A 25,002-nucleotide genomic window follows, 5' to 3' on the forward strand; every position below is an offset into this window, starting at 1 on the left:
AGACTTGGCCTACTATTCATTTATATCAGTTTGCAGGCTCAACAAACTTGGTTTAGCTGCAAATAGAAGAAATTCTCCTTTTGAGAGTTTTGAAAGCCACAGTTCTCTAAAGACCTGCCACAATCCTGCCATTAAAAACTCCTTTTTCTAAAAGATGATTTCCTAAAAAGATTTTGGAATTTGACAGGGGCACCACTTCTACCAGGGAAGACTCGCTGTTGCATTTGTAAAGACAGCTCATAATCAATTTATCCTCTATGGAAAAAACAGTGCATCTCAGAAACACATCAGGAATCTGGATGCTTGTCTACCAGCAGAGATTAAAAGAACATTCTACTGGAAACAAAATTTCTTTAGTGCCAGATGCCTTTAAGGAAATGGATCAATTAATGTAGATCGTGCCTTCAGTAATCAGAACCTCTGTCAGCTAGGCTAGTCATCATGTAAAAGCTCTGCTGTAGCTGCTGGAAAGGCAGCACCTCACAGGATAGAACCTGATTCTCACTGTGGTCTGCAGTAGGAGGAAAATTCTTCTGGCAGAACAATGATGCAATAAAGACTGCAGTAAGCCTTGAGGATTCGCTTGCAAAAGCATTGTCGTCCTTTTTAAATTTATAATCCGTTTTAATTGTGTTTACATTATAAAAATTACTAGTGTTTCCTCTTTTGGAGGGGGGGACCAATTGATACTAAAGGAAAACAGACATACAAGTGGAATAAAACTGGTCAATCAGAAGAAAAAATCAATTAAAATCAATTAAATAATATAGATTTTTTTCTTCCTGAGCTGTTTTGCCTTTGTGGTAAATATTTAATCCTGATTGAAGACTGAAAGCTCTGGAACACATATTTGGATCAAAAGGTGCTATACAAATAAAGACATTACAATGTCACATATTTGACTGTTTCTTCAGTAATATTTTCTTCAGCAAATGTACAATCAGCTCCCCTTTGTATCGTGTAAAAATTGACCTGTGTTGGTTTCCAAGTGCTTTGCACAACGTGGCTGATGTCAAAAAACGCAGCGTAGACTCAGAGTCGCTGGGTTGTTCAGCTTTAATTTCTGGAGCAAAACTTCAGCAAACAGTAAAACACTTTTGTGGAGCTGTGAAAGTTCAGCCTAGCTGTTTGATAAATGAGCAGACAGGCAAGCAGCCCTTCTTTCTTTTTTTGTATGGATTCAATGAAGCCTGCCTAAAGAACACCACATGCTGTTCCAGCTACTGATCTAACATTCCGCAACATCTCAGCCTTCCAAATTCCCTTTAATTACACATTAATCCCACCCCTCTCTCTTTCATTTTCTCCAGACAGGGTTGGGGGCTCCACAAGGCTGTGGGAAAAAGGGCAGTGTTGAAGAACTACTTTCTGAGGTTGGGTTTTTTGGGTTAGGGGATTTTTTTAAATTTCCTTTTTTCTTTTTTTCTCTTTTTTTTTTGGTGGCAGTTATCATTCAGTAAATACCCTTTCTCTCCAAAAGCTGATTCTACAGCAGTATACTCAAACCTAAATCTTAATATTAGAGATAATTTCACCCTATTTTTTTCCTTTTGGAACGACATGAACCCATATTACTTTCAAAGTCTTTCTAGTAGTGATGAAGTGTTACAATGCACACTGTAAATGCTACTTTATGAACCATATGCTGTGGGAGTTCCTGGGATTTAAATAAATCAGCCAATTTCTACATACCAGGGCAGAGGTGATCAGTAAAAGAAAAATAGAGCAGTGATCAGAAGATCCCTTTTTCTTTTCTTTGTTTCTTTTTTAAAGCCAGCACAGTTAAACAATAAGATACACCTTTCAGAATACAGCTGAAAGGTATGCATCACTTAAAATATTCTTTACAAATAGTATACAGAAAAATTGTAAAGGAAAATTAATAATCTAGCAAAGCTTCAAAAAAGTCAGAACTTTTTTTATCTAATGCTGCATATGTAAAATACATATAATATGGCATACTCATGTTTGGGTGCTTGTACTTCTGAGCATGGGTATGTATGTTTGCATTTGGAATAAAAGTGAAGTACTAAATTAACTATGTGTTTGTATAAATGTTCATATTCAGCAATGTTCATGTGAATCCCTGTGCAATGATAATGCCAAAGGCAATGAGATTTCTGTGAAAGGAGAGAGGAAGCCAGATCAGCAGGACAAAGTAAATCAATGGAAAAAGCAGAGAGTCCAAAATGTTGATTTTTAAATTGTACTTTCAGTCTGACAAGTCACCCTGTGAAATACATCATCATTGTGTTTCATTTTTATTCACTTTTAAAGACCTACAGAGAAAATGACTGAAGTTTACAGCTGGGTGGGAGGTGAACGGGTTTCTTAATTATTGGACATGAAAATACCAGTTCAGATCTGAAAACCAAGTTGGATGATTTTCCTTTCATCACTGCAGTGGGGTTGCACAAGGAAATGAATCAAGAACAGACCATACAGTTTGAGCTGCTTTCCAAAGGGTATCCAAGGGAATATTGAAGCACACAGGCCTTTTACTACTGTCCTTCAATGGAACTGAAATTTCATCTCATACTTCCCCAAAGCGACCACAAATCCAGCTACCCTATGAGATCTGCTGAGTAAAAGGGTACATGTTTCACATTCCCAAGTAAAATTCCACCTAAATTACGTGCCAGATTTGACAAGTTAGGCGTTATTTTATGCTACTTGGCTTTTTGGGGTTGAGACAGATGTAGACCAGAAATTTCATTCACATAGAAATAACTTCTTTCCCCACTTATATGAGCCTCAGACACCAATGCTCTTTCAACTTCTTAGTTAACTTCGGTTGTGTTCTCCATCTCTTCCTTCTGTGCCCTGCTCAAGACCTGATCTTGCCTGCTGTCTACAGAAGATCCTGTATGCCTTTCTTGATTTAAAAACAAAACAAAACAAAACAAAACAAAACAAAAAACCTGTCTTTTCTTTTTGTAACTGTAGTCTTTTTGGTGATTGCCTACTGTATACATAAGAGCCAGATAGAAGAAATTACACTATAAACCAGCACATTAATAGTTTATACCTTTTCAGGGAGCTAGTATATCCAGGTCAGCATTTGTTTAACCCTTTTGCAGACAGTCCTGATATACAGTTTTAGGAATGCCTAAACACTGACAGGCAGTAACCTTTCTACTCTGAATGTATGGGGCAGCCAAAGTGAATGCAGGAAAGAAAAGTTCTCTCATGTTGTTCTCTCACACAGAGATTACAACTGGTAGTACAACATTTAACATATATTACACAGATCTTGGAGCTAACAGGATTTTTATCCCTTTTTGGCTCTTTAAACAAAGTAGAGGTGTCTGAATAAACTTGAATTCAATACCTAATTATTTGTAATTTTGGTCATTCCTAATATGGAATAAAAATGAAGTAAGTTGCTTAAAGCATCCATGCAAAATAGAGAAAGCTTTATGAGCAACTAGTAGAAAAATGCACTTCCTCTGTAAGGGCTGTATTGCAGCCTGCACAACCTATTACCCTTAGACATGGCTAACTAGAGGAGTTGTTACACACACACCGGTGCAAAGGTGCATTCCTTCATCCTGATTACTGACAGCTGTAATTTCTGCCACTGCATTTGTCCCTATCTCCAGCCCTGTGACATTCCAACACAAGCAGAGCCAGCCACAGTTTTAAAATGAGGACTGTATTGTCATTCTGCTATGATATAACAAAACAGATTGTGGGGAAAAAACAACCCACCAAACCATCTTATGCAGCATCTTATGTGTCTTGTCTTCATGCCAACAATTAAGGATGGAAGAAACCAGAGATGTCTGAAAACTTCTGAAGTAATTTTTTTCTTCCCTCCCTGTGCCAAAATATTAAATTTTTCTTAGGGGCAATAGGCAGAAGGTGACTTTTAAAAGTCTTTTTCCTGGAATAATTGAAATTGCTACTTTTCAAAAGGTTGTTCATTTAGTTACTTCATCTGATCTAGTGGGATATTATTCTTCATGACTCTTGTTCCTTTCTATTTGAAATAATCTAGCTGTGCTTCTAGAACTTCTCAGAATAATGAAATAAAGTCAAATTAATTTACAGCCCAGAATTTGTAATCTGCCAGAATAAGAAAGATTTCAGGCTCCAGGTTCTGGAGCTCTGGGATGCTCTAGAGATATTCTAAATACAGTGGAAGAAATACTCTGATACCAATTCTTCGTAACAGGGCCTGGCTCTATTTGTCTCAAGTTCCAAGTCCCACATCCAGAAAGCCTACTGTGCTTTCGTGAAGTCAGGTACAGAAGATCTGTGTTAATTTACCAAATTCTATTGTAGGGCTCCAGTCTTCTTTGCTATGGCAGCAGGAAAGAAACCAGTGAAGCCCAATATAGCTATACTTGCACACAACTATGCTTTCCTTATTCTCACCACTGTGAAACACAGTAGCCTCAATCTTACATGAGAAGCGTAGGATTTTTAGCCTCATTTGTCTCTGGCCTGGTACTGCTCCTGCTAAATCATTCTGGGGTTTCTCCATCTGCTTCAGAGCTTTTTGGAAGTCCCACCTTGAGACAATCTGTTATTAAAACTTGTGCTAACAGGTACCTTTTGGCTCAAAGGTGGCTTGGGGTCTCCTTAACAACAAATTACCTTGAGGAAAAGATCAGGAAAGCTTTGCCGTAAAACATCCACAGGTAGAAAAGAGCATAATCAAATTAGTCCATAACAAAATATCATTCCTGCCCCCCAAATCTGCCAAACTTAAAAGAAAAGAGGTGTGACTGTGCCCATACCCTCTCTACTCCTTGCTTGCTTACTTTCATGCATGGCTCAGGAGAGAGTACTGTAGGGTACAGTAGACTACAGTTCCAGTATTCTTGGCACCAGATCTGTTGTCTGTTTAGATTGAATAACTTTCCCATTTCTCTCCACTCATTTTCATTCTTTTGTGGAACAGGGCATGGTCTACCTATAGGATAAGGTCTTATTTCCAGCACTGACACATCTCAACCAAAACCAATACTGCAAAGCAAGTCAGAGAAGCTTGCTGGCACCTTAATGTCTGTGCCCAATTGTGCCTCCTATGGAGATTAGCCACTGTGAAACTCCAGCTGATCTGGACTCTTTAGAGAAGCCTGTGAGACCTCTCCTCAAATCAACTATGTACAATAATATACCCCTTCAGCAGCTCCACTGGCCAGATGGAATCCAGCCTAAGGCATGATCAAACAGATTACTGCATCCTAACAAAGCTGCAAACATCGAATGCTTTGACTCAGATGCTTAGCTGAGCTTCAGCCACTTTCAGTGCTGACTTGCTGAAGCCAAGCAGATCTAAAACCCTGCACAACTCCCCCTCCTCTGTACTGATGCCAGCACACTTACTGCCATCACCCAGCATATCTGTGGGAAAAGGCTGGGCGCCAGCATCCCTGCACTCTGGCAGACCCTGCGCTGTAAGAACGGCCTCCGGGACGTGTTGACAAGACATGAGGTAAAACAGCCCAGAGGCTGCTCTACTTCATGTGGAAGACCTAGCTAGAAGCCAGATGCTTCAAGTGGCAAAACCAGTAAAAATCCCTTTGCTAAAGGGCAAGTCTTTGGGAAAGGGAAAATCACCCCAAAGAAACTGAGGTGTCCTTGCTGGTTTTCTTACTCCCCAAGACCAAGGAGTAAAACACAACAGTCAGCAACCTGCAATAATACAAGGGATCTGGGAAGCAAGGCCAAGGGTGCAAGAGCTTCCAGCTACACTTTAAGCCCCCCGTTCCCCACCCCTCCCAACTGCTTACACCTGTGGTACTTATGTTATTAGGGCCTCCTTAGATAACTTGGCTGAGAAGATTATTGCATCAGGAAGAAAAGCCATACTGGTGTTAATTGTTCTTCAGTCTGGAACCTGAGTTATTAAATAGGGATGAAGGAAAAGCAGGGCCTGCTCAGATAGCACTGACAAACTGATACAGTCCTTTGATGCAATAACAGAAACCATACCTTCAGCTTTAGATGGATTTTTCCCCAATTATATTTTTCTTTTCTATACTGACTAGAAGAAAGTCTAATAAAAAATTTCCATATGTAGTAACTGTTCATAATAAAGCAAGTGCTGTTTTAGCCTATCAGAAGAAGGCATTAAGTAAATTTGGCTTTGCTATACCACTTACTATTGAGGTAATTTAGGAGCAAATTGAGATTACAGGGGAAAAAAGTCTTCAAGAGAAGTGTCTCCTTATGCACAGTAGGCAATTCCAGATGTGTGCATTTCAACCAAAGGCAAAACAGAATGCAATCACATCACAATGTTGTTATCAAAGAGGTTTCAATGAGGCCACTAGTCTGTCCTTTTTAAATATTATGATAACATGACACTGTAAATCTTATTTATTCTAATCATGCTTGGAGGAACAGTCCTTCTGGCAAAACTTCTGGGCAGAAACAGTACTTAGTGATAAAAGAGGACTCTGGCTGGTACAGCTTGTACCTCCTGAGAGCAAAGCAAACTCTTAGGAAAAACCCCACACTTTTCTATCGGTATAACTGTGCCTTAGCCCATTGTTTAGAAATGGGGTGGGAATATTGGTGAAAAATGTAAAATATCTCTTTCCTAACTAATATTAAAAATCTATGGTGGACTTTACCCTTCTTTATTTGGTAAGATAAATTTATTGGAATCTAATTTTCGCTAACAGCAAAACCACTCAGGGAGCAGTAAAGAGGTTCTAAAATTCGTGTGAGTATGCATCCACGTTAAACCTCTTTATGCTGCCAGAGTGTTGTAAAGGGACCTCAGGCTGGGGGAGAGCTGCCCTGCAGCGTCAGCATCCTTTGCCTTCCTTTGCAAATATTAATTTACTATCGCTTGAGAAAAGCCGTGGCAGGAAGCACCGAAAGGAAAAAAAGCAACACAAAAGAGGGAAGTATTTAACCTCCAGGGGGCATGTGGGAGTTGTGGGAAGAACACTTCGTGGGGATGCAAAAGAGGTTGTACCACAAGAAACTTCAGTGTTCTGCATGAGAGATACGGCAGGGTCGGGGAGGTGACTTAGCACGGCACAGTAAATTTAAAGCTGTGAGCTGAGGACATGGAGAACAGGGGAAACCGGTATGGAGGAGGAAGATAACATCTTCAGGAGGCTTGATTGAGAAAGTAAGGCTCGTGCAGGGTCTCAAAAGAAACAAAGAACAAAAAGGAATGTTGGCTGAGGAAATAAAAGCGCAAGAGAAGCTCAAAGACCTGCCAACCCAGCTGAACAGCTGGGTGACATGCTACAGCTAGGAGAGAATCAACGAGCCTTATGGAAGCTATCCACATGCAACAGCTACTGAGGGGCTTGGAAATGCTCAAAACATTCCTGCTTTTTAAGTAACTTATTTAATTCAGTAAAGGTCCCAGTTTAGAATGATTTAGTGTTTGCAACTAAAGTCTGTGAGAATAATGAATTGAAGTCTTCAACCACCATTCACTGTGAAAAAGCTTTTCTCATAAGCAACATTCTATTGTTAATAGTTCCAGCAACGTGCCTGTCCTTCCTCCCTGTTCCCTGTCTTCTCACTGGTTGCATGGGATGGTTTTACTCATTCTGCTTCACTTTTGGGTGACATCATGAGCCCAATGAATATATGTTTTGCTGCCTACAGTAAGAGCCAAAGTTTAACACTGGAGTCTTTACTTACTGATGCTCATTTGTAATCAGCAAACCCAGAGCCCTCCCTAGTTGGTGTTTAGGTAAAACTATATAGCCAAAAGAGTGCTTGGTCCTGCCTGTTGCAGGCAAGAGAAAGCTCTGGAGTAACAGACTAGGTAACAGAGCTATTAGCAGATTGGCAAATGCTGGTGTAGACAGAACTGCCTGTAGTTTTCATGTATCGTGTTAGAAAGCACTAAAATCTTGGGTAACACATTAAAGTTCCAGCTCCCTTTTTCACAGAAGAATATAATCACATTAACAAGCGTATTAGAGTCATGCTTATTATATATGTACTTATATGTTACTTTTATAAAGGGGTTTATTTATACAATAATTCTATTATTTCCCCTCTTATTACTTTTGTTGCTATTAGGCTGGTTTCCTCAGGAAACAGTCTGTGAGATATTATTGTTTCTCTGTTAATCTCCCCACCTCCCCAGATGAATTTTTGTTTCACTAATCCAATATTACCAAATGCCTGAGGTCCAGTCCATGTCCTCAAAGTTTAATAGAAAACATTGGCTGGAGTAGACCATAATGATGTTAATTCCAAGGACAAGACAGAGAGGAAAGCTTGGTCTTTAGCTGAGCTGTTTGGAGCTGCCTGATGGACAACAATGAGTTTGAGGGAACCAGTCAATATTCCTATTGCTCTGAACCAGCCACCCCATGTGATGCTTCTTGCTCAGCTGTCAGCATAGGGGAAGGAGAGGGAGACAGGCAAACAGACAGACAAACTTGAGAGAACCAAAAGTAACATAGAAAGAAGGTGCAGCAGATATGTGAGAAAACTGAAAGAATCGAGAACTTGACATAGTGACTGGGACCTGGAAATAATTGAAAGGACTGCAGGGAAACATGGAGGTGTAAGATTTAGGTAAGGATATGGATTTAGGGAACACAGGAGATGGTAGGAGACTAGGTCCATTATTTCAGCTGTTCATGAACAATTTGTTTGTTCTCCCTTCCATGCACTGTTCTGGATATGTTTGACTTACAGCAGGCTTACAGTGGGCTGAAGCATTGTCTACAAAACCTTAATTTGGAGAGATCACTTTCAGGCAAGTTTCACATGTCTCCAGTGGTATGTTTAAAAGTGACATCAACACTGTTCTGTTAATTGAGATGTGAGTATGTAACAATACATTAGGATGTTACTTATTACAGATTGTTTTAATGGCTGAACTCCATGTCTCTATCTAAAAACTACCAGTCTGTTAAAGAAAAAGCCTAAATATTTAACATTGCCCACAGAGCTAAAGTTCAAAGATGAATCATAAATTCAATGTGGTCTATTGAAAGGCGAACTGTCTACAATTTCACAGAACAACTAACTCCTTTCTCTGGAGGAGATGACAGCTGCAGGGCTCTTGATGATTCCCAATGAGGACAAACATGTCTGGGGTCTGTTTCCGCAGCTAAATGCAGAAGCCCTCAAATAGCACCTATTTCTCTGCACTGCCTCCAAGGCATTTATGCAACAGACCTTGCCAATATGGTATTTAAGTCATCATGTGATAATAACTCAGTTAGCTAAAGCTGTGTCTGTGTACCTGTTCCCAGGGAGAAGCTGACTGCAAACCATTGATTGAATGAAGTGGGTGTCTGCCTTGCAGATCTTCATGACAGTGAAGTACATTTTCCTACAAGAAATAGGTTGGAAAGGAGCCCTGGGGTCTGCTTCAAGTTCTGCAGATGCAGAAGTTTGTGTCACTGCAATGTTTCTGTCAGTGTTGTCTGAGGTTCCTAGACACACCTGTGCAGAAGCCTCAGTTCCCTGATCCAAAGGTAATGGCCACATGAAGCACTAGTTTGAGACAGTACTAGGAAGATTCTGTATGGCTTCCTCCCCACAAAAAGGGAAAACAAATTTCATGCATCACTGCTTCAGAATTTTATTGCAATCAAGTGGAAAACACTTGGAACACAGCACATGAAAAAAAAATTTGAAATGTCATGAGTTTTGGATGGAAGACACTGTACCTGTCCTGCCAGGTCAAGCTACTCCTTCTGATAAATGTATGCATATGAGGGGCAGGGAAGAAGGAGGATGCAGTAATATATGATGCAAAAAAACTGTTGTGTAGTGAAAATTGGTGGTGAGGTCACTGGTAAATTTATGTTCTGCTGAAATAATTTCAGAATATTTACTCCTTACAATTTACAGAAGTTTTTAGCAGTAGCAAAAGTAGCATCATGTACATTTTAGCTGCATTCCAAATGTGTTAGCCTGCATGAAATCTGTTTCTTGTTCTCACTATTCCTAAATCACACATTGCCACTACACTTACCACTTGATAGCAATAATACGTACAACAAACAGTTTCATTCACACTTGTGCAGTGTATTGGAACAGTAACCTGATAGAAAATCAGCTATGCAGGTTTTTTAAGACACAACACAGAAATGTTACAACATGGTATATTTTACTTGCCTTGCTAAACTGCCTGCAGAAAGATGCACTATAGAAAATGACACCTCATTAAAAACATTCTTCTCCTTCACCTACTCTTTACACAGTCACTTACCCCTTGGAACATTTCTCCTTCTTTGAATACCCAGCACTTCTATAGAATAAATGTTGCAAACACGAGAATAGAATAGCTTGCAGGACAATCAGCTTCAGATTCATGCTTGCAAGCATTTCAAAAACAGTGGCAAACTCTGCACTTTGTTTTTTTCACAGCCTACAAGTTTTAAAAGCCTGTGACACATTCTGTAGTAAAATTAGTTTTCAATAAAAAATATAAAAATATCATCCTAATTTTCACCGAGAGGAAAATATCACCTGACAAGCAAGTCCAAAATAAGAACTTTATGCAACATCTTAGTTAGTCATTAACATCTGCTAGTGATGTATAGCATAGGAGCTTTTCTGCTCACATCTGGACAACGCACAGCTACATCTGTGCTAAGTATGTCTATTGACTGTGAGTCTGGAGATAAACACAGTGGGTATTCCTAGAGCTGGACTAGGAAACAGAAGCAGAAGGAGTTACAGTGCAAAGATAACTTGGCAGCCTGTATCTGGAGTGTCACACAAATGCTGTTAGATGCTTTCTGAACTTTTACATCTGGAGGCATTGCACTCTACTATCTGGATTTGCCAGTGTGGGCTGATACTGTTACTTCGGGGATCTCCGTACCGCGCTTACAGGAACAACATAGACAGGCCCAGTATAAATGATTGATATTTTACCTTTCTATTTTTAAAAAAACACGTATTCATTAAACAGATATCAATGCAGATACATTTACACTGTCTTGTATTCAACTTCCAAGCTGCCAATATCGTACACCATGTCCCTGACAGCTCGTCTGTGACCTGAAGTCATAGAAACAATTTAGTGCATTCTGGAGCCGAGTCGGGATGAAAAATTATTCCAACCTTCTAAAAACTTAAAAACCTTAGCCTTTGTCCTTAACTGGAATACATGTGAGATTTCATTCATACACTTCTATCTGTAATGGTAAAAGATGTTTTAATTCTTCCAAACTCCGCTGAACCAGACGAGAGCTCAAAGCATCACACTGCTGTTCAGACTCACCTTTCCAAAGCTGGCAGCATTAACAGGTTGTGTGTCATTTTTCTCACAGAAGTCCAAGTAATGCATGTAGAGAGCACTTCGAGGAATGCAAACACCTTCTGCAATCTCATAGTTCTCCTCCAGCCTTAAAAAGCAAATATCAAACAGAGAGAACTGCAAGTATGTTGGATGTCCTGTATGGTAAACAGTATGCAAAGCTGCATCTTTAAGACCAAACATTCTGACTTCCGCTTGTCTAGTAAATTTTCTCTGCTTTGTTCCCAAGTGGTCCTTCCAATTCCTTTCTATAATGCTTAATTGCTTCATTTGGTTCATGCTTGCTATCAAAAATATAGGCTGTGAGTTCTCAAGCAAGTAGAGATTGGTACAAAGAGAGAATTGTTTTTTACTATGATCCAAAGGTGCTATTTTTAGGAAAATATATACTAATAATCTGTTATGCCCTAAGAACATCCTGTGGTAAACAAATACATGTGCTACTATCAAACAACAAGCATTCACTGATGTGAATCATTCTCTCAGTCTTTACAGGACTCTTCACTCCCGCCTAGCTGCAAAATTACGTACCTTGAAGAAGCAGATGTGCAAGTTATTTACAAATACCCAAGAGTGTGCATAAAATCATATCTGTGTAATGTTTTCTTTGGATTGCTTATGTACAAAGTGAGAAAAGGGTCCATGATCTGAATGCAATGCTGAATAAAACAGTGAAACAACATCCTCTTCTGCCTTGTAGAAACTGCTATTATTCATTTACACATAAAACCCACACAACTATAAAATTTTAAATTATGCATCAAATATATGAATAGACATATGCTTCATCTCTAAAATACAAAACTAGGCTCATTCTAAGTCTAGAGATTAGAAGAAACTTTCCTTTGAAATTATATTTTTAAGGTTGCTGGTACAACAAAGTTCAAGAGGTATTTATATACACACTTTAAACCGTAATTAATCTTGTCATCTGTGGTGTCACTCATAAGCATACAGTGATATGAGATATGTGTGCTTGTCTGCCTTGCTGGCTAGGTGAAGAAGGTAGGTGCAACTTCCTCTTAACTATATTAGAAAATTATTATATATTCTCAAAACCCCTCAGTTTTACAGTGAATAACTCCCTGCCATTTGATAGCTGTAGAACACCTTCGAAATATCTAGTTTCTCTCCTTCATTGCCTTTTTCAGCTCCTACCTACCTTCCATTTCGGTTATTGTGATCATTTGTGACTGCAAACTATTTTAATAAGATATCCGGCCAGATGAATGGAATCAGTTTGTATGGGCAACATCTATTCTTCCTTGGTTTCTACAGAAATATCATCACGGCATCTTTCCTCAAATTCATAGCGCTTTAACAAAACCTCCTTTCAAGACCTGGAGAGTTCGTTTGTATACTATAGCTGCTAATTGGAATGTCAGCTTCCGTGACCAAGACAGGACAGAAAGAAAAGCAGTTAATTATTTCTGTTCATATCTGATGAATTTTTCTCTTTTTGTCCTCTCTTTCACAGAGAGTCATTAGTCTGACACTGAACAATACCCCATTATACCTGAACTTTTTTTTTAATGATCAAAACCCCATCTTGTTCCACTTCTTTTATTTCCCTGTCTTTTATTTAACAACTTTATCATATTTTGAATTCAGCTTCATTCCTCAGTATTATAGAAAGATAATGAACTCAATCTTCTACCTAACAAATCATTATCAGAAATAATATATATATAACATTTTAAATGTCCTAGTAAAGCCATGTGAAATCCAGTTGTTCACAATGAGACCTTTTGTAGCACTACAGTATAGTAATAAAGCCCCTAATCCTTCCACAGGAATGACAATTTTATCTGTCCCTATTACTGTTTCTCCCTTTACACTTATATACTTCTAGATTAAATGAGATTATCCTATAGCAGAGTCAGGTTTGTAGCGTTGTTACAGACTTGTTTTCAGATACAAAGGTAACGGAACAACTGTGATGTTACCACTGCTAATCACATAAAGGATTTTAGAACAGATTAATTTTGATGAATTATAACAATTTTTGTGAAACTACTAACCTGGGGAGAATCCATTACCTAGCAGTGTTTTACCCTTATTTTTTAATTCTTTTTTATGAATGTTGCAAAAAAAAAAGAGAATAGAATAGTTTTGTTGAATTTAGCTTCACAATACTGTTGTTATTCGGAGCACCTACACTGTAAGCCACCAAACTGCATGGAATTAGGCTGCCCGTGCTTTGAATAATTCTGTGTTTAGAGAAGTAGACATGCACATGAACACCAAATTCAGGTAAAAGAAAGTGTCACACTTTCCATTCAGTCAGTTCACCATTGAAATAGTCATAAACATTTTAGAGCCAAGTGTTTAGCAAGCTATAGCTTTACAGATAATAGGGATAAGCACAGGATGTTATGTCCTGGTATATTCATGTCTTAACAGTTAAAGTCAAGCTGGTGCAGTTTCCCCAGTTATGATGCATTTGGCAGCAATGCAGCATTTAGCAGGCCTTTCAGTTCATTTTGTATCATCAATGAAACTTAACCAAAACATCATTCCTGTTTCCAAGAAAAGGATATTTAGCCAGGCTGACAGTCATCCAGACGTGCTTCTTGGCATCACCTTCTACTTCTTCCCCCTCCTCATTTATAGTGCTTAATGTACTTTGCCTTTGGAGAGGCATAAGCATTAAGGATAGATCCCCATGGGATTGATATTTGCTCTTTTCAGCAAGATGCCAGATAAGGAATAACTAAAAAAGTTGATGGCAATATGAACCATGTGATAAAATGTATGTATTTCCCTTATGTCTTGTTTCACTTTCCTTACTACTCTCTTCCTGTTCTTTTTTCCTTTCTCCTGACATTCCCTTTGTTTCTCTTATCCAACACTCCATTGCCTTCATTAATGATAGCATCTAACAGTAAAAACATGACCAGGTTTAACTTGTCAGAGACCAGATGTTGCAGACAATTGTGGTGCTTCAATTTGCACAAACAAGGCAAGTACGGGACCATATCCTGAAATCTGGTCAATAATTTACCCCACTGCTTCCACCTCTTGAATCTGGCCCAGAGATTGCTGTAGGAGGGTAGGATACAGCCTTAGCCAAGGCATATTCAGGTAAATTTAGTCTTTTGTCTTTCTTGACTGCACAAAACCTTGGCCTGAGCAGGCAAAACTGCCAAACATGTAAAGCTAAACCTACAGGAAATGCTCAGAGTAGCATTCGTACAGTGCTGCCCACAATAGTTTACTGACCCATGAGGTGCTAGACCTACTGAAGTACAAAGAAGCTGATGCTAATGTGTCTGACTTTCCATGACAGTGGATACTCAACATCTTCAGACAAAGCAAGCTCACCTTCAACCATAACTGTTGAGCTTGTAATTTTATTTAGTGTATCAAACCCAGCAGCACAGTATCTTCAGGAAATACTGATTCAAAACAGCTTTGCATAGGCTGAAAAGCATAAGGAAACCACAAGAAAACTATTTTATGTTATGGTTACTAAGCTGGGAAATTTTTACCAACAAGTCTTTTAATAAATAGGCTGATTGTATAATTCAGTTTGACACTGGCTAAAGAAATTGATTTGAAAATTTCTTTCCTTTCTGTTCCTTCCAGAATTTTTGGGTGAAAATACTGAATGAAGGAAATTGCAGATGCTCCAAAAGACTCAAAGGGGAGAATGTCTAACCTACCCAAGCATGTAAGAAACTTAACACAATGGACAGGTAGTAAGTCAGTACACTAGCAAGGGGGAAGGGAAGATGATGTAAGCAGCCTTTTCAGAATCAAAATTCTAAGATTCTATTGCATACATTGCTGAATGGGCATTAGTGTGCACACTGCATTCCAGCAGGGCTCAATATCCCAGGAGTTTAGGGATTTACTAACCTTTATGACCAAGGAAGCTTGAAAGTATTTGGCAAAAGATTGTTTACAGTATTTGCATGTTTTCTGTTGGGAACAGTATCATTGGCATGTTCTAATTAACTCTGACTTCTTGGCTACTACATTATTTGCTCCTGTGGAAAAGACTCTTAACTGACTCTACTGTGAAATAAATGGTTCAGAATTTGGGAATGGTAAACCCTGCCTGCTCTTTTACTTTAGCCAGATAGTTCTTCTTTATCCTGTTTGAACTGTGGTGCAGTTGTGTCAGTGAAGAATGGAAAATAAAATTCCTCTATGACATTTCACTATTTTAATAATTTTCTCTCTGTCCATAGTAACTCCTTTATTCACTTTTCTTGAACCTCTGAAAAACAACACTTTTTCTGATATAAATAGGTACAAAGAAACAACAGTTCAGAACTCAACTAAATACCTTTATTTATATTTGCCCATCTCATGATTTGCAATGGAAGTATTTGCAAGTTTCTTCAAGGCAGAACACGGGTCTTAGGGTTTTTTTTAACATTAAAACTTAACTGATCAACTTCAAAAAGCAAATATATATTAAATATTTCGTATATGTGTGTGTGTGTGTGTGCATCTATTGCATGTTTCTCAGAATTTCACAGGCAGAGAAAAAGTAAAATTCACCAAATGAATTATTCTTTGCTGTTTGTTCAATGAGATCTTCCAAGAGACTGACAGAAGCAGAAAAATAATTTTGCTAATAACCTCACTTTTTAAAAACCTTTTTCCCCAATAATCTTATATTTCATAAAAAAATCATAAATATTTACAAGTGAAATAAAGGAGTTTCTTTAAAAGACTTAAAATAAGCTAAGAAAGATGGGTTTTCTGAGGCTTCTCTGTTCTGCCAGACACAAGAAACCTCCTGAACAATGCTTGACCACTTACAATATTAAGAAAGCTAAGCCAGAATTAAAAACACAAATTAAAACTCAAAAGTCTATGAGATAACCTATAGAAAGGGATGTCAGAAGTATAAGAACTTGCAGCCTAAAATACTGCTGTAAACAACAGCAAACAGCACTTGTTCATTTTTTGTAGCTCGGTAGACTAACTCACGGACATTCCTCTCCCCATCATCACTGTTTTCTTCCCCTCACTAAATTTGCAAGTAGATTTTGGCAAATCAACCAAACCTCAAACTCTTCTTTTGTTGTCTTCTATGTTAAATTAGAGAATTCTCATTTCAGTAAAATGGCTGGTAAAAGGTGGGCTTCATCATACGCTGAGACAAATCTGAGTCTTGAAATAAATGGTCAGTACTAGTTGTCTTTTTGTAATAAACATAACAATGATAACAAACCACAAATCACCACCTGGCAAGGAAGCAAACAAATATGCCAAGCAGACCTTTCAAACTATATCAGATGTTTCCTGCGCTCAAAGAAATCCCCAAAGAGTAAGACATTTGTTGAGAAATGCTGTATGTGATACTGATGAGCAGATTAAATACATACAGTAAAACTATCTTTAGAACTGTATAAGATATCCAAGACCTCTATTCTCTTCAGCTGGAAAAAATAAAGGAAGGAAGAAGCACTAACAGGTTTTCTTTTTTTTTTTTAAAGAATCTTACCATTGCAGTGTAGCTGGAGTTGAGTGTGGTTTTGATGCTCTATTATTTTCTTTTTCCTCATCTGTTAAGAAAGAAACAGCAACACAAAAAATAACATTATTTCAGTGGGAATTGCTCAGGCATTTATGAACTCATAAGGAATTATTTGATGAAAAAATTCTTCTCAAGTGCCAAAGGTTTCTCAAAATATTGGCTACACTGTGGAAATGTAAATAATGATATTCCCTAAGCTAGCATCTGTGCATACTGCTTAAGGCAATAAACCTTGCAAACATGACTGATAACAGGAGCAGAGTAGTGCATAGGAATAATGACATTGTAAAGGATAAACTTAAATATATAATATATATACATTTAAGAAAGGCAACTCTTAGGCCTCTAGCAGCATGTCAGAACATAAAACCACTTTTGCATGTTTTAAGGGAATAGTGGCCTTGCCCAAGTTTTATATTAGATGAGACATTTAACTTTACAGGGTTCCTCCACTGTTGTGATCCTACCATATGATATGTACTAAATATTTATAAATTAACAAACAATAATTCTGAACAACAAAAATTGGAATTAAAAAAATATATAGTATATTTTATTCCTTTTCAGATAATTTTTCTGACAGTATTCCTCATAAACTGTTTCCAAGGTGACTCTCCAATTTGCCAGCTTTCCAAAAATTTGAATAAAAGATGAATAAAGATAATTAAAATAAATCTCTTTAAAATACTGGTTTCTTCCTAGTTCACATTAGTTCTCTTGAAAAATTTTAAAGTACACATAGAATAATTCCTATTAAATAGTGATTTGGAAAGCATATAAAGCATTCCTATGTGAAAACTGGAGTTAAGCACAATCAGCATCTCCAGAAGGGTATTCTTTGGGAAACACTGTTGTATCAAACACGGCTCGATATTTTAACAACTTTGTCCCTGATGAAAGCACCGAGTGTAGGAGGCTTTGATACCTAAACATCAAAATAAACCACTGCACCTTTACACCACCCTGCAACTTTCATTTCTTCATACAATTAAATTTTTTAGAATTGATTTAAATGAGCTTTTAGGATGCTGAATCTTAAGTGAGCTGTGCTATCTCCCCTGAACATCAGATCATGTTGGAGGCATTTTGTACAGTCGCAAGAACTGTCGTACACAAATAAAATACCACTTTGGAAAACTCCATAATCAGTCCTCACTCCACAATATTTCTTCCATTACATATAGGGCAAGTTGTGTTCACAGAACAACCTTTAACCTGTGAGGCTGGTCCCCTGAATGTCAGGGAAATCCAGACCTACAGTTACCCGCAGACACTGCACTACGCAGCCCCTCTTCTGCATCTGCATGACAATAGGCCTCTAATTATTGGACTGCACACTTCTTCCTGCCTTTCAGGGGCCCGCTTTTATTCAGTACATAGGACCAACATACACATTTCAAATCACTTTTAAATTGTGGTTTTCATTTGGTTTTCCTAAACAAATGGTAGGCACGTAACAAACCTTCGACACACAGAGCTTGAATGCTGAGTAACTGGGGCTGCCGCAGGCCGCTGATGCCCAACAACAGCCCTCAGCCTTGCCGGCGGCAGGACAAACACCATCTCCTTAGTGGGAGGCAGAGCCATGCAGCACAGATTTAAACCACTGGATGGATAAAATATTTGGGGCTGTCCCCTCTCACAACACTGACTGTTTTGGTCTTCCCATCCTTAACTGACAGCACAGACACTCTAAGACCATGCCTGACTCCAGCCTTCCCTGAGGAGGAGGGAGCAGCCATGTCTGCCCTGCTCTGAGGTGGGAAGAGTCTTCTGGATCTAGAGTTCACGAAAAGGGACCCCAGAGAGGTGGGAGGGCACCGGGTGGAAGGGCAAGTGAGCCCCTGCAGGGAAGGCCCTGCAGTCATTTTCAGTTGGCCTGACCAGTTCTGCATCCTGTGGTAACTTTCATCATGCCAGCCAGGGAAAAAATAGGCAGCAGGACAGAGAGGAGTTATGGCAGCTCCCTGGGCTTGGGGCACAGAGGCTGCTGCAGCTTCCTTCACCCACGAGCAGGCTGGCCTAGCCTGCCAAGACTTCACATGTGCCCAGCAGCCAGGTGCCTCACAACCATTCCTGAGGTAAAAGTGAAAGGGGACTAGGTATAAACACTACATCTCAGCAAAGCATTTCAGGGGGTAAAGTGCCGGCAGAGGGCAGGTAGGGGTGTCCCCTGCTTTAGTAATGAAACTTATTGCTGGCCATCATGGCCATCAGGCCTCCCCAACAGGGACCCATCACACAGGGCACTGCAGCACCTTTCACCAAACCAGAGGGAGTCAGGCCTTTGCTGTTTTGGGAAAGGAGACACCACAACGAGGTAGAGCCACCAAAACTACCACCTTCAGGTATCAGCAGCTCAATCCTCCTCCTGGGCCACACCAGTCTTGTTCAAATTAAGGTTATTGCTTCCCAGGTGAAAGTCATCCATTCTCTCAATCAGTAGTTTCACTGTCAGTGTCAAAGCCTACCAGTCACTGGTTTAAGTTCAGGATACAGTTGGTTTCTGCCTCCCTGGAAGTTGCTAGGGGGGTGAAAACTGGAAAGTCTGAAAGCCACTAATCTAAATAACCCTTTGTCTAACTAAGGTGCAGAAATCCTGAACATTTGCCTGTGAAACCACGAGGTAATACTCCCCCTTCCCAGATAAAAATTTTTGTTTTCTTTCTTGATTTACTAGATGGCTTTCATCTGTGCTAACAAAACTTAATTTTCTTCTGGATATGTGACACTCTATCAAACATCAAGCCAATACCTAAATTATATTAGAGTCTCGACACCCCATCCCTCCCCCGGCTGTTTTTCACTCACAATAAGAGCAAGCTCCTGTGAGCAGTTCCTTTACCTACCCTGCCCTCAGACATACTACAAGTTAGCCACAGTCAGCTCCTCCCATGTAAGTATTTAACAGCACAAACTAACAATACAATCATTTAAATCTCCCTCTCTAGAAATGTTTGCTTCCTGGGGTCCATCCTGGGGCTCCTTCTTCAAGGCTTTTCAACATCATCCACTAACTGTCCCTTAAAACCGTTTCCATCAAAATATTCCTATTGAACTGATGGATTTTCAACTTAAACTACATTTTTCACATTTGTCTCCCTCAAAATCACATCTCTCTATAAGAAAGCAGAACTTTTTTTGTTAGCTCTTTTTTGCCAAAGAACCATCTGCTATCCAAACTGGTTTTCATGTATCCAAACTGGATTTTCATGTTAGTTGGCTAAACTATTTATTTTCAGAAAACTTTCACTTTTTTATTACGTAGATGGAAAGAAATACACATGGTGTAGGAATGGGGGGCACCTAGAAATACAAACTTTCAGTATTACATATAGTAGCACTTTATTCTACCTTGCATAGTTTAATTATCTCATCAGATAATTGACTAGCAGAACATAATAAATACCCCTTTTCCTTATATTTTAATTTGTAGCAAGGCACTTAAAGGCTTCCTTACTGAGCAGGGAATGTTTTGTGACCTTGACTAGGGTCTGATCCCAGATCTGTTTGCACAGCATGAAAGAGGTAAGGAATCCTGTTTTCCCTTACTTTTTGGTCTGTCATTTTATCAATTCCCATCAGAACAACACTGTAGATTAAAATGAACTCAGAACATTTAAAATCCAATATTTTAAAAGTCAAATCTATTAAAAGAAAAGAAGGCACTGAAAAGAAGTCTCACTTCCAGTCAATGTCAAAGAGCAGAGCTGGCAATTCTTCCATGGAAAATGCAAAAGGACTTCAAGCCGCAAGGAAAAACCCTGCTCCTAATGCACAGCTGCAGGTATTCATATAGATGGCAGCTGCATAGCACTTCAGAGAGAAACCCATTTGCCAGGATCAGATCCAGTGTGTCCACACAAGGATTTCAAGGAGAGGTATCTTCAAGGTACGCAGTTACGTAGGAAACCCGGTACGTATCCCAAGTTGAATACAGGTAATAGATTTGACAGTCGAGAGTAAAACTTTAAGCACCAAAGAAGCCTTCAAAGAAATTCTAACAAAGTAGTATTTCTTGGCTCCCTGAGATATCAGAGTAGGTTTTTCTTCCCAAGCTCCATGAAAGTTTCTTTGGTAACAGCCCTGTTTTTCTCCTTTCAAAATTCTGTTTCAAAGCCACCAGAAGAGAGTTCTCTCTGTACCTTGTGCATATGTTTCTGGCTTTTCCTGAACTCTCAGTAGAATTCTCTAACTTCTGCTGTCTGGCTTTAGGTCCAGCTCAAGCGATTTTCTTGCTTATTGGAGCAAGATATGGGGACAATAGAAGCTATGCTCAGCACCTCTTTAAGCATGTTGTCTTCAATACAGTTAAGTGGAACATCCACAAAGTGAAGACCCTGCATTAGCACACATTTTTCTAACATGTCTGTCATAACTAAAGTGGAGTTAAAGCTCTGCTTTCTGCTGTGGAGCTAAAAGAAGAGTCCCATAGTTTCCAGTGCTGCCTGCATGTGTCTCCAAACCATTAAGGAGCAAGCACATTATAAGTAGCTTTATATGGACAAAATCCTTCCCTTAGTTCAGGTAGCTCCACGCTTCACAGTGCGCGTCCTGAGTTTTCTTAAAAGTGATTTGCTCTGAGCTAAAATTAAGTGACAGTAAGAAGCTGCCTTCTTTCACATATGTTGCAATAAATACTGTTCAGGCTCGTTAGCATGTATTTCATGCTTTTCAAGTATTGGGATTTTTTAAAACCCTCTGACAAACATGGAAGTGTAGTTCTAATTGAGTAGTTACGGTTGGAAAAGGAAGAATTTCCTCCAAGGACACTTTCAGTGAAATCAAGTAGCTCTTTTCTAAAGATTTTTTTTTCCAATGGAAGACTAAGAAGTTCAGTTCAAACAGAAAGAGAAACTATTAAGATAAATCTCCTATTTCAGCAAGTTGAAACATGGATTTTGTAGTCTGAATCTTTTTTTCTCTCATGAACTGTCTACACATTCACATTTCTGAATATGCAAGGAAATTGGGACAAGCAATCCTTCCACTTCATCATATAAAGTCATGACTCCTTCCCCAGGGAACTGAAGTTGGAACTTTCGTAACCCTTGAATTGTATTCTTCCAGACCAGTATTTCGGTTTGGAGAATCTGGCTGTCCTGGATTCAGCCCAAAACACTGGCTCAACGCACAGTACATAGGAAATGCTGTGATTGTTTGTGATTGGGGTTTTTTTTTAATTATTAGATATGAGGTTATACCATTCCCTCTTCCTGTGGATCTTTTGACTCACAGAGTGTAGAAGTAGTAGAAGGAAAAATGTTGAAAAACCTGGAAACTGAAATAAAATGTATGTAGAATTTTTCTATTAGAGTGTGAAAGCTGTGTTTTGGGAGAGGTCATAAAATATTCCAAGAGAGTACGAAGCACCCCAAGAAGAAGAGAGACTATAGGAATCCACAGCTGTGAGTCATTGCTTCCCTTCAAAATGTAAAGCAGGTTCAAGAGGCCTGGACATGTCTGGATGAGGATAGAAGATCATGGCCTGAAGTGTGGTTCTGTAGCACAGTCTTACTATAGAAAAGGTGATCAGCAAAAGCATTATTCTTGTTCTAAGTAATCAAGAGAAAGATGGATCTTTGCCTCCTGCTGTTTGTAAATGCATGACAGAGGCTGGACCAAGAGTGACACCATGATTTGGAAATTTATTGGTTGACTTATGGACGCTGTTAGAGTAATGTTAGAAAGAACTCAAGGGCTAGAAAGGAGCACATAATACAATGATGTCTAAGATGAAACTTCTGGTTTGTTCTGGGTTTCACAGATTATTGGTTTTATAGCAATAAGCTATAGCTAGGCAAGTAACTTAGTTTGCTTTCCTAGTCCTTCCTCTTCACCCTTTCTCCTCCCTTTCACCCCCAAAACCAAGGATGACTTTTCTCATGGATTACTTTTCTTATCTGCACTGCAGTAATGCTGATATCAGTGCAAAGGAAGCATCTGGAAGAAATACCTATTAAGAAAGAAGCTAGATGAAATCACAACCCTCCCTCTCGTTTGGGTTTCCGATACATACTGCAACAATGTCTTCTGCACACAAATTAATTTATGTATTTGTTTTATCAGTACTAACTTTGCCACCTTTCATTATCATCACTTGCCCCTTAATTCCAGTACCAGAAAACAGAATTAACAACCACCCTATTTTCGCAGTGCCACTGTCTGAAATACCTGCTCTTGTTAACCCGTGCAAGTCCACTTCTTACTGCCCCTACGTATGTGGAATTTTCCTCATGTTTCCATTTAAACTGAAAGCACACATAGAACAAGCTACCGCTAGTTTTGCTACAACCTGTTTAGACTAACATACACAGAACAGAACACAGGAGGAGAGTTATAATTATGATTAATTTTTAATATAGCAGGTGGTGCTAAATAATTACCTTGACAATACCGTCTCAAACTGTGAATCTTAAAGAAAAGGTCACTAAAGTTAATAAGGTTGAATCCTGAATTCAAACATGTGTCTGAAGTCACATCTTGTTCATTACAGCTTCTTTCCATCACTTTCTCAGTAGCATCAGAGTGAAATGAATTTCATAAGTCTCACGGGTTCTCATGAAATGCAAATAAGCAAGTAGATTTTTTTTGCATTCATTCCGATTTTAAAGAGAAACTAATTTCTAATTCCTTAATTTTTAAAAACAGAAATTCCCAAGCCTGTCCAAGCTTTATTTTCTGTCTTTAAGGCTTCTTAGACACTGTCCTTAGCTTAGAAGTCATGAATAAAATCTCCTTTTTCCTTCAGAAGATATATTGACTCAAAAGAGAGCCCTGGACAAATAGGGGTAGGGCCCCAATATTCAAAATTCTGTGATCCACTAAAACATCGTGCTGCAAGGCATGTAATTTTACTGTGACATCACAATAAAGTAGTTCTCTTAAAATGCAAAAAATGTAAAAGGGGGATTCAGCAATTAAAAAGTAACTAAAAATACATTTTCTAAACATACATGCTTGAATATTATAAAAATGTGAGTCTTTCTGAATTAAAGAATTCAGTCAGCATTAATATGAACTAACATGAACTAACATGAAATACAGAGAGGAAAACTAGCGTGAAGAGTATTTTGCTTTAGGCAAATTAAGTAGAACAGAAATTGCATAAACAAGGAAAACTAATTGGTAAACTAAAAATTATCTTACACACTTAAAAGGAAGCAATTAGGTTAAAGTATTTTGTGGTCTTTTTAATTACCTGCGGTTCTTAAAAAATAGAGATCTAAAATTATCATAACTAGAAGAAAAAAATAGCTATTTAAATCAGCTAAATTTAGAATCACTTCCTATGACAAAAATGAAGCAATATCATGATTTAATATATACTTTAAAAATACTATTTTTTTAAAATTCTTAACATGAAAAAATTGTATGTATTATTTTATATAGTTGTATTGAAAAGCAGCACAATTTTTCCTGTATTTCAACCACATGGTGTTCACCAATGAAAAGAAAAACAGATGGTTTTACTCGTGAGCTAATACTTTCAGCACATTTTAGAGGTCATCCAGCCTTTACTCAGTGACACACAAATTCTTCTGGTTGTTTTAACTAATACATACTATTACATCCTCTTAAATAAAACAAAATAGGAAATATTCCAGAAAAAGAAACAAAACCAAAAAACTATTGGATGTGTCAAGTGAGTTGCCTCTTCAAATTACAGAGCACTAAAAATATCACCAAGATGTAGCAACATATAGCAGGAAATTAGCACTCTAAGTTCACACTCATTTTAAATGAGTAAGTTACTTACTTTCATCGTTAGAAACATTCCCCAGAGATGTGTGACTGGAATAACGTTTGTTTTCACTTTCATTGAGACATCGTTCAATCCAACTCTCTGCAAAAGAACAAAGATGCTCTTTTTTTGTGTTTGCCTTTGCATAAAAAATAAACTTCCAACATTAAAGCCAAATAAAGGCCCAGTTTTCAACAGATGGTGTTCGCTAGCATTTCTGCTAAAACACGCTCAGTCTGAAGTTATTTAACAAGAAAATCCTTTCTTGCTTTCAAACCTAGCTGTTGCTTTTTAGTTTCATTTTTAGTTTGTCTGTTTTTAAATGACAGAGGCTGAAACACATGCATATAACAAAGCTTCTTGGGATATTCTCCCCATTACATGATTCATAAAAAAAAAACAACCCACAACCCTCATGTGGGCAACTGAAACACATAAATTGCATTAATTTCTAAGTCTTAGTCTGCCAAATGCTTATGTACTTGAGTATTTCCACTGGTTTTGAAAGGACTCTTCACATGTGTAAAACCAATGTGA

The 25,002-nt window shown here is 38.4% G+C and overlaps 1 protein-coding gene across 1 annotated transcript in view; it reads right to left on the bottom strand.

Moving 5' to 3' along the window:
- RFX4 (regulatory factor X4) overlaps positions 1-25,002 on the bottom strand; it is a gene marked incomplete at its 5' end in the record, with an annotated part of 94,161 nt that overhangs the window by 50,482 nt on the left and 18,677 nt on the right. Inside the window, 3 exons of the mRNA XM_084271013.1 lie at positions 11,189-11,312; positions 16,689-16,749; positions 24,481-24,567. Of these exons, the coding sequence (XP_084127139.1) occupies positions 11,189-11,312; positions 16,689-16,749; positions 24,481-24,567 (272 nt within the window). The remainder of the gene's footprint in view (positions 1-11,188; positions 11,313-16,688; positions 16,750-24,480; positions 24,568-25,002) is intronic.

Source organism: Gallinula chloropus (assembly GCF_964237585.1).
Source record: "Gallinula chloropus genome assembly, chromosome: 1".
Classification (NCBI taxonomy): Eukaryota; Metazoa; Chordata; class Aves; order Gruiformes; family Rallidae; genus Gallinula; species Gallinula chloropus.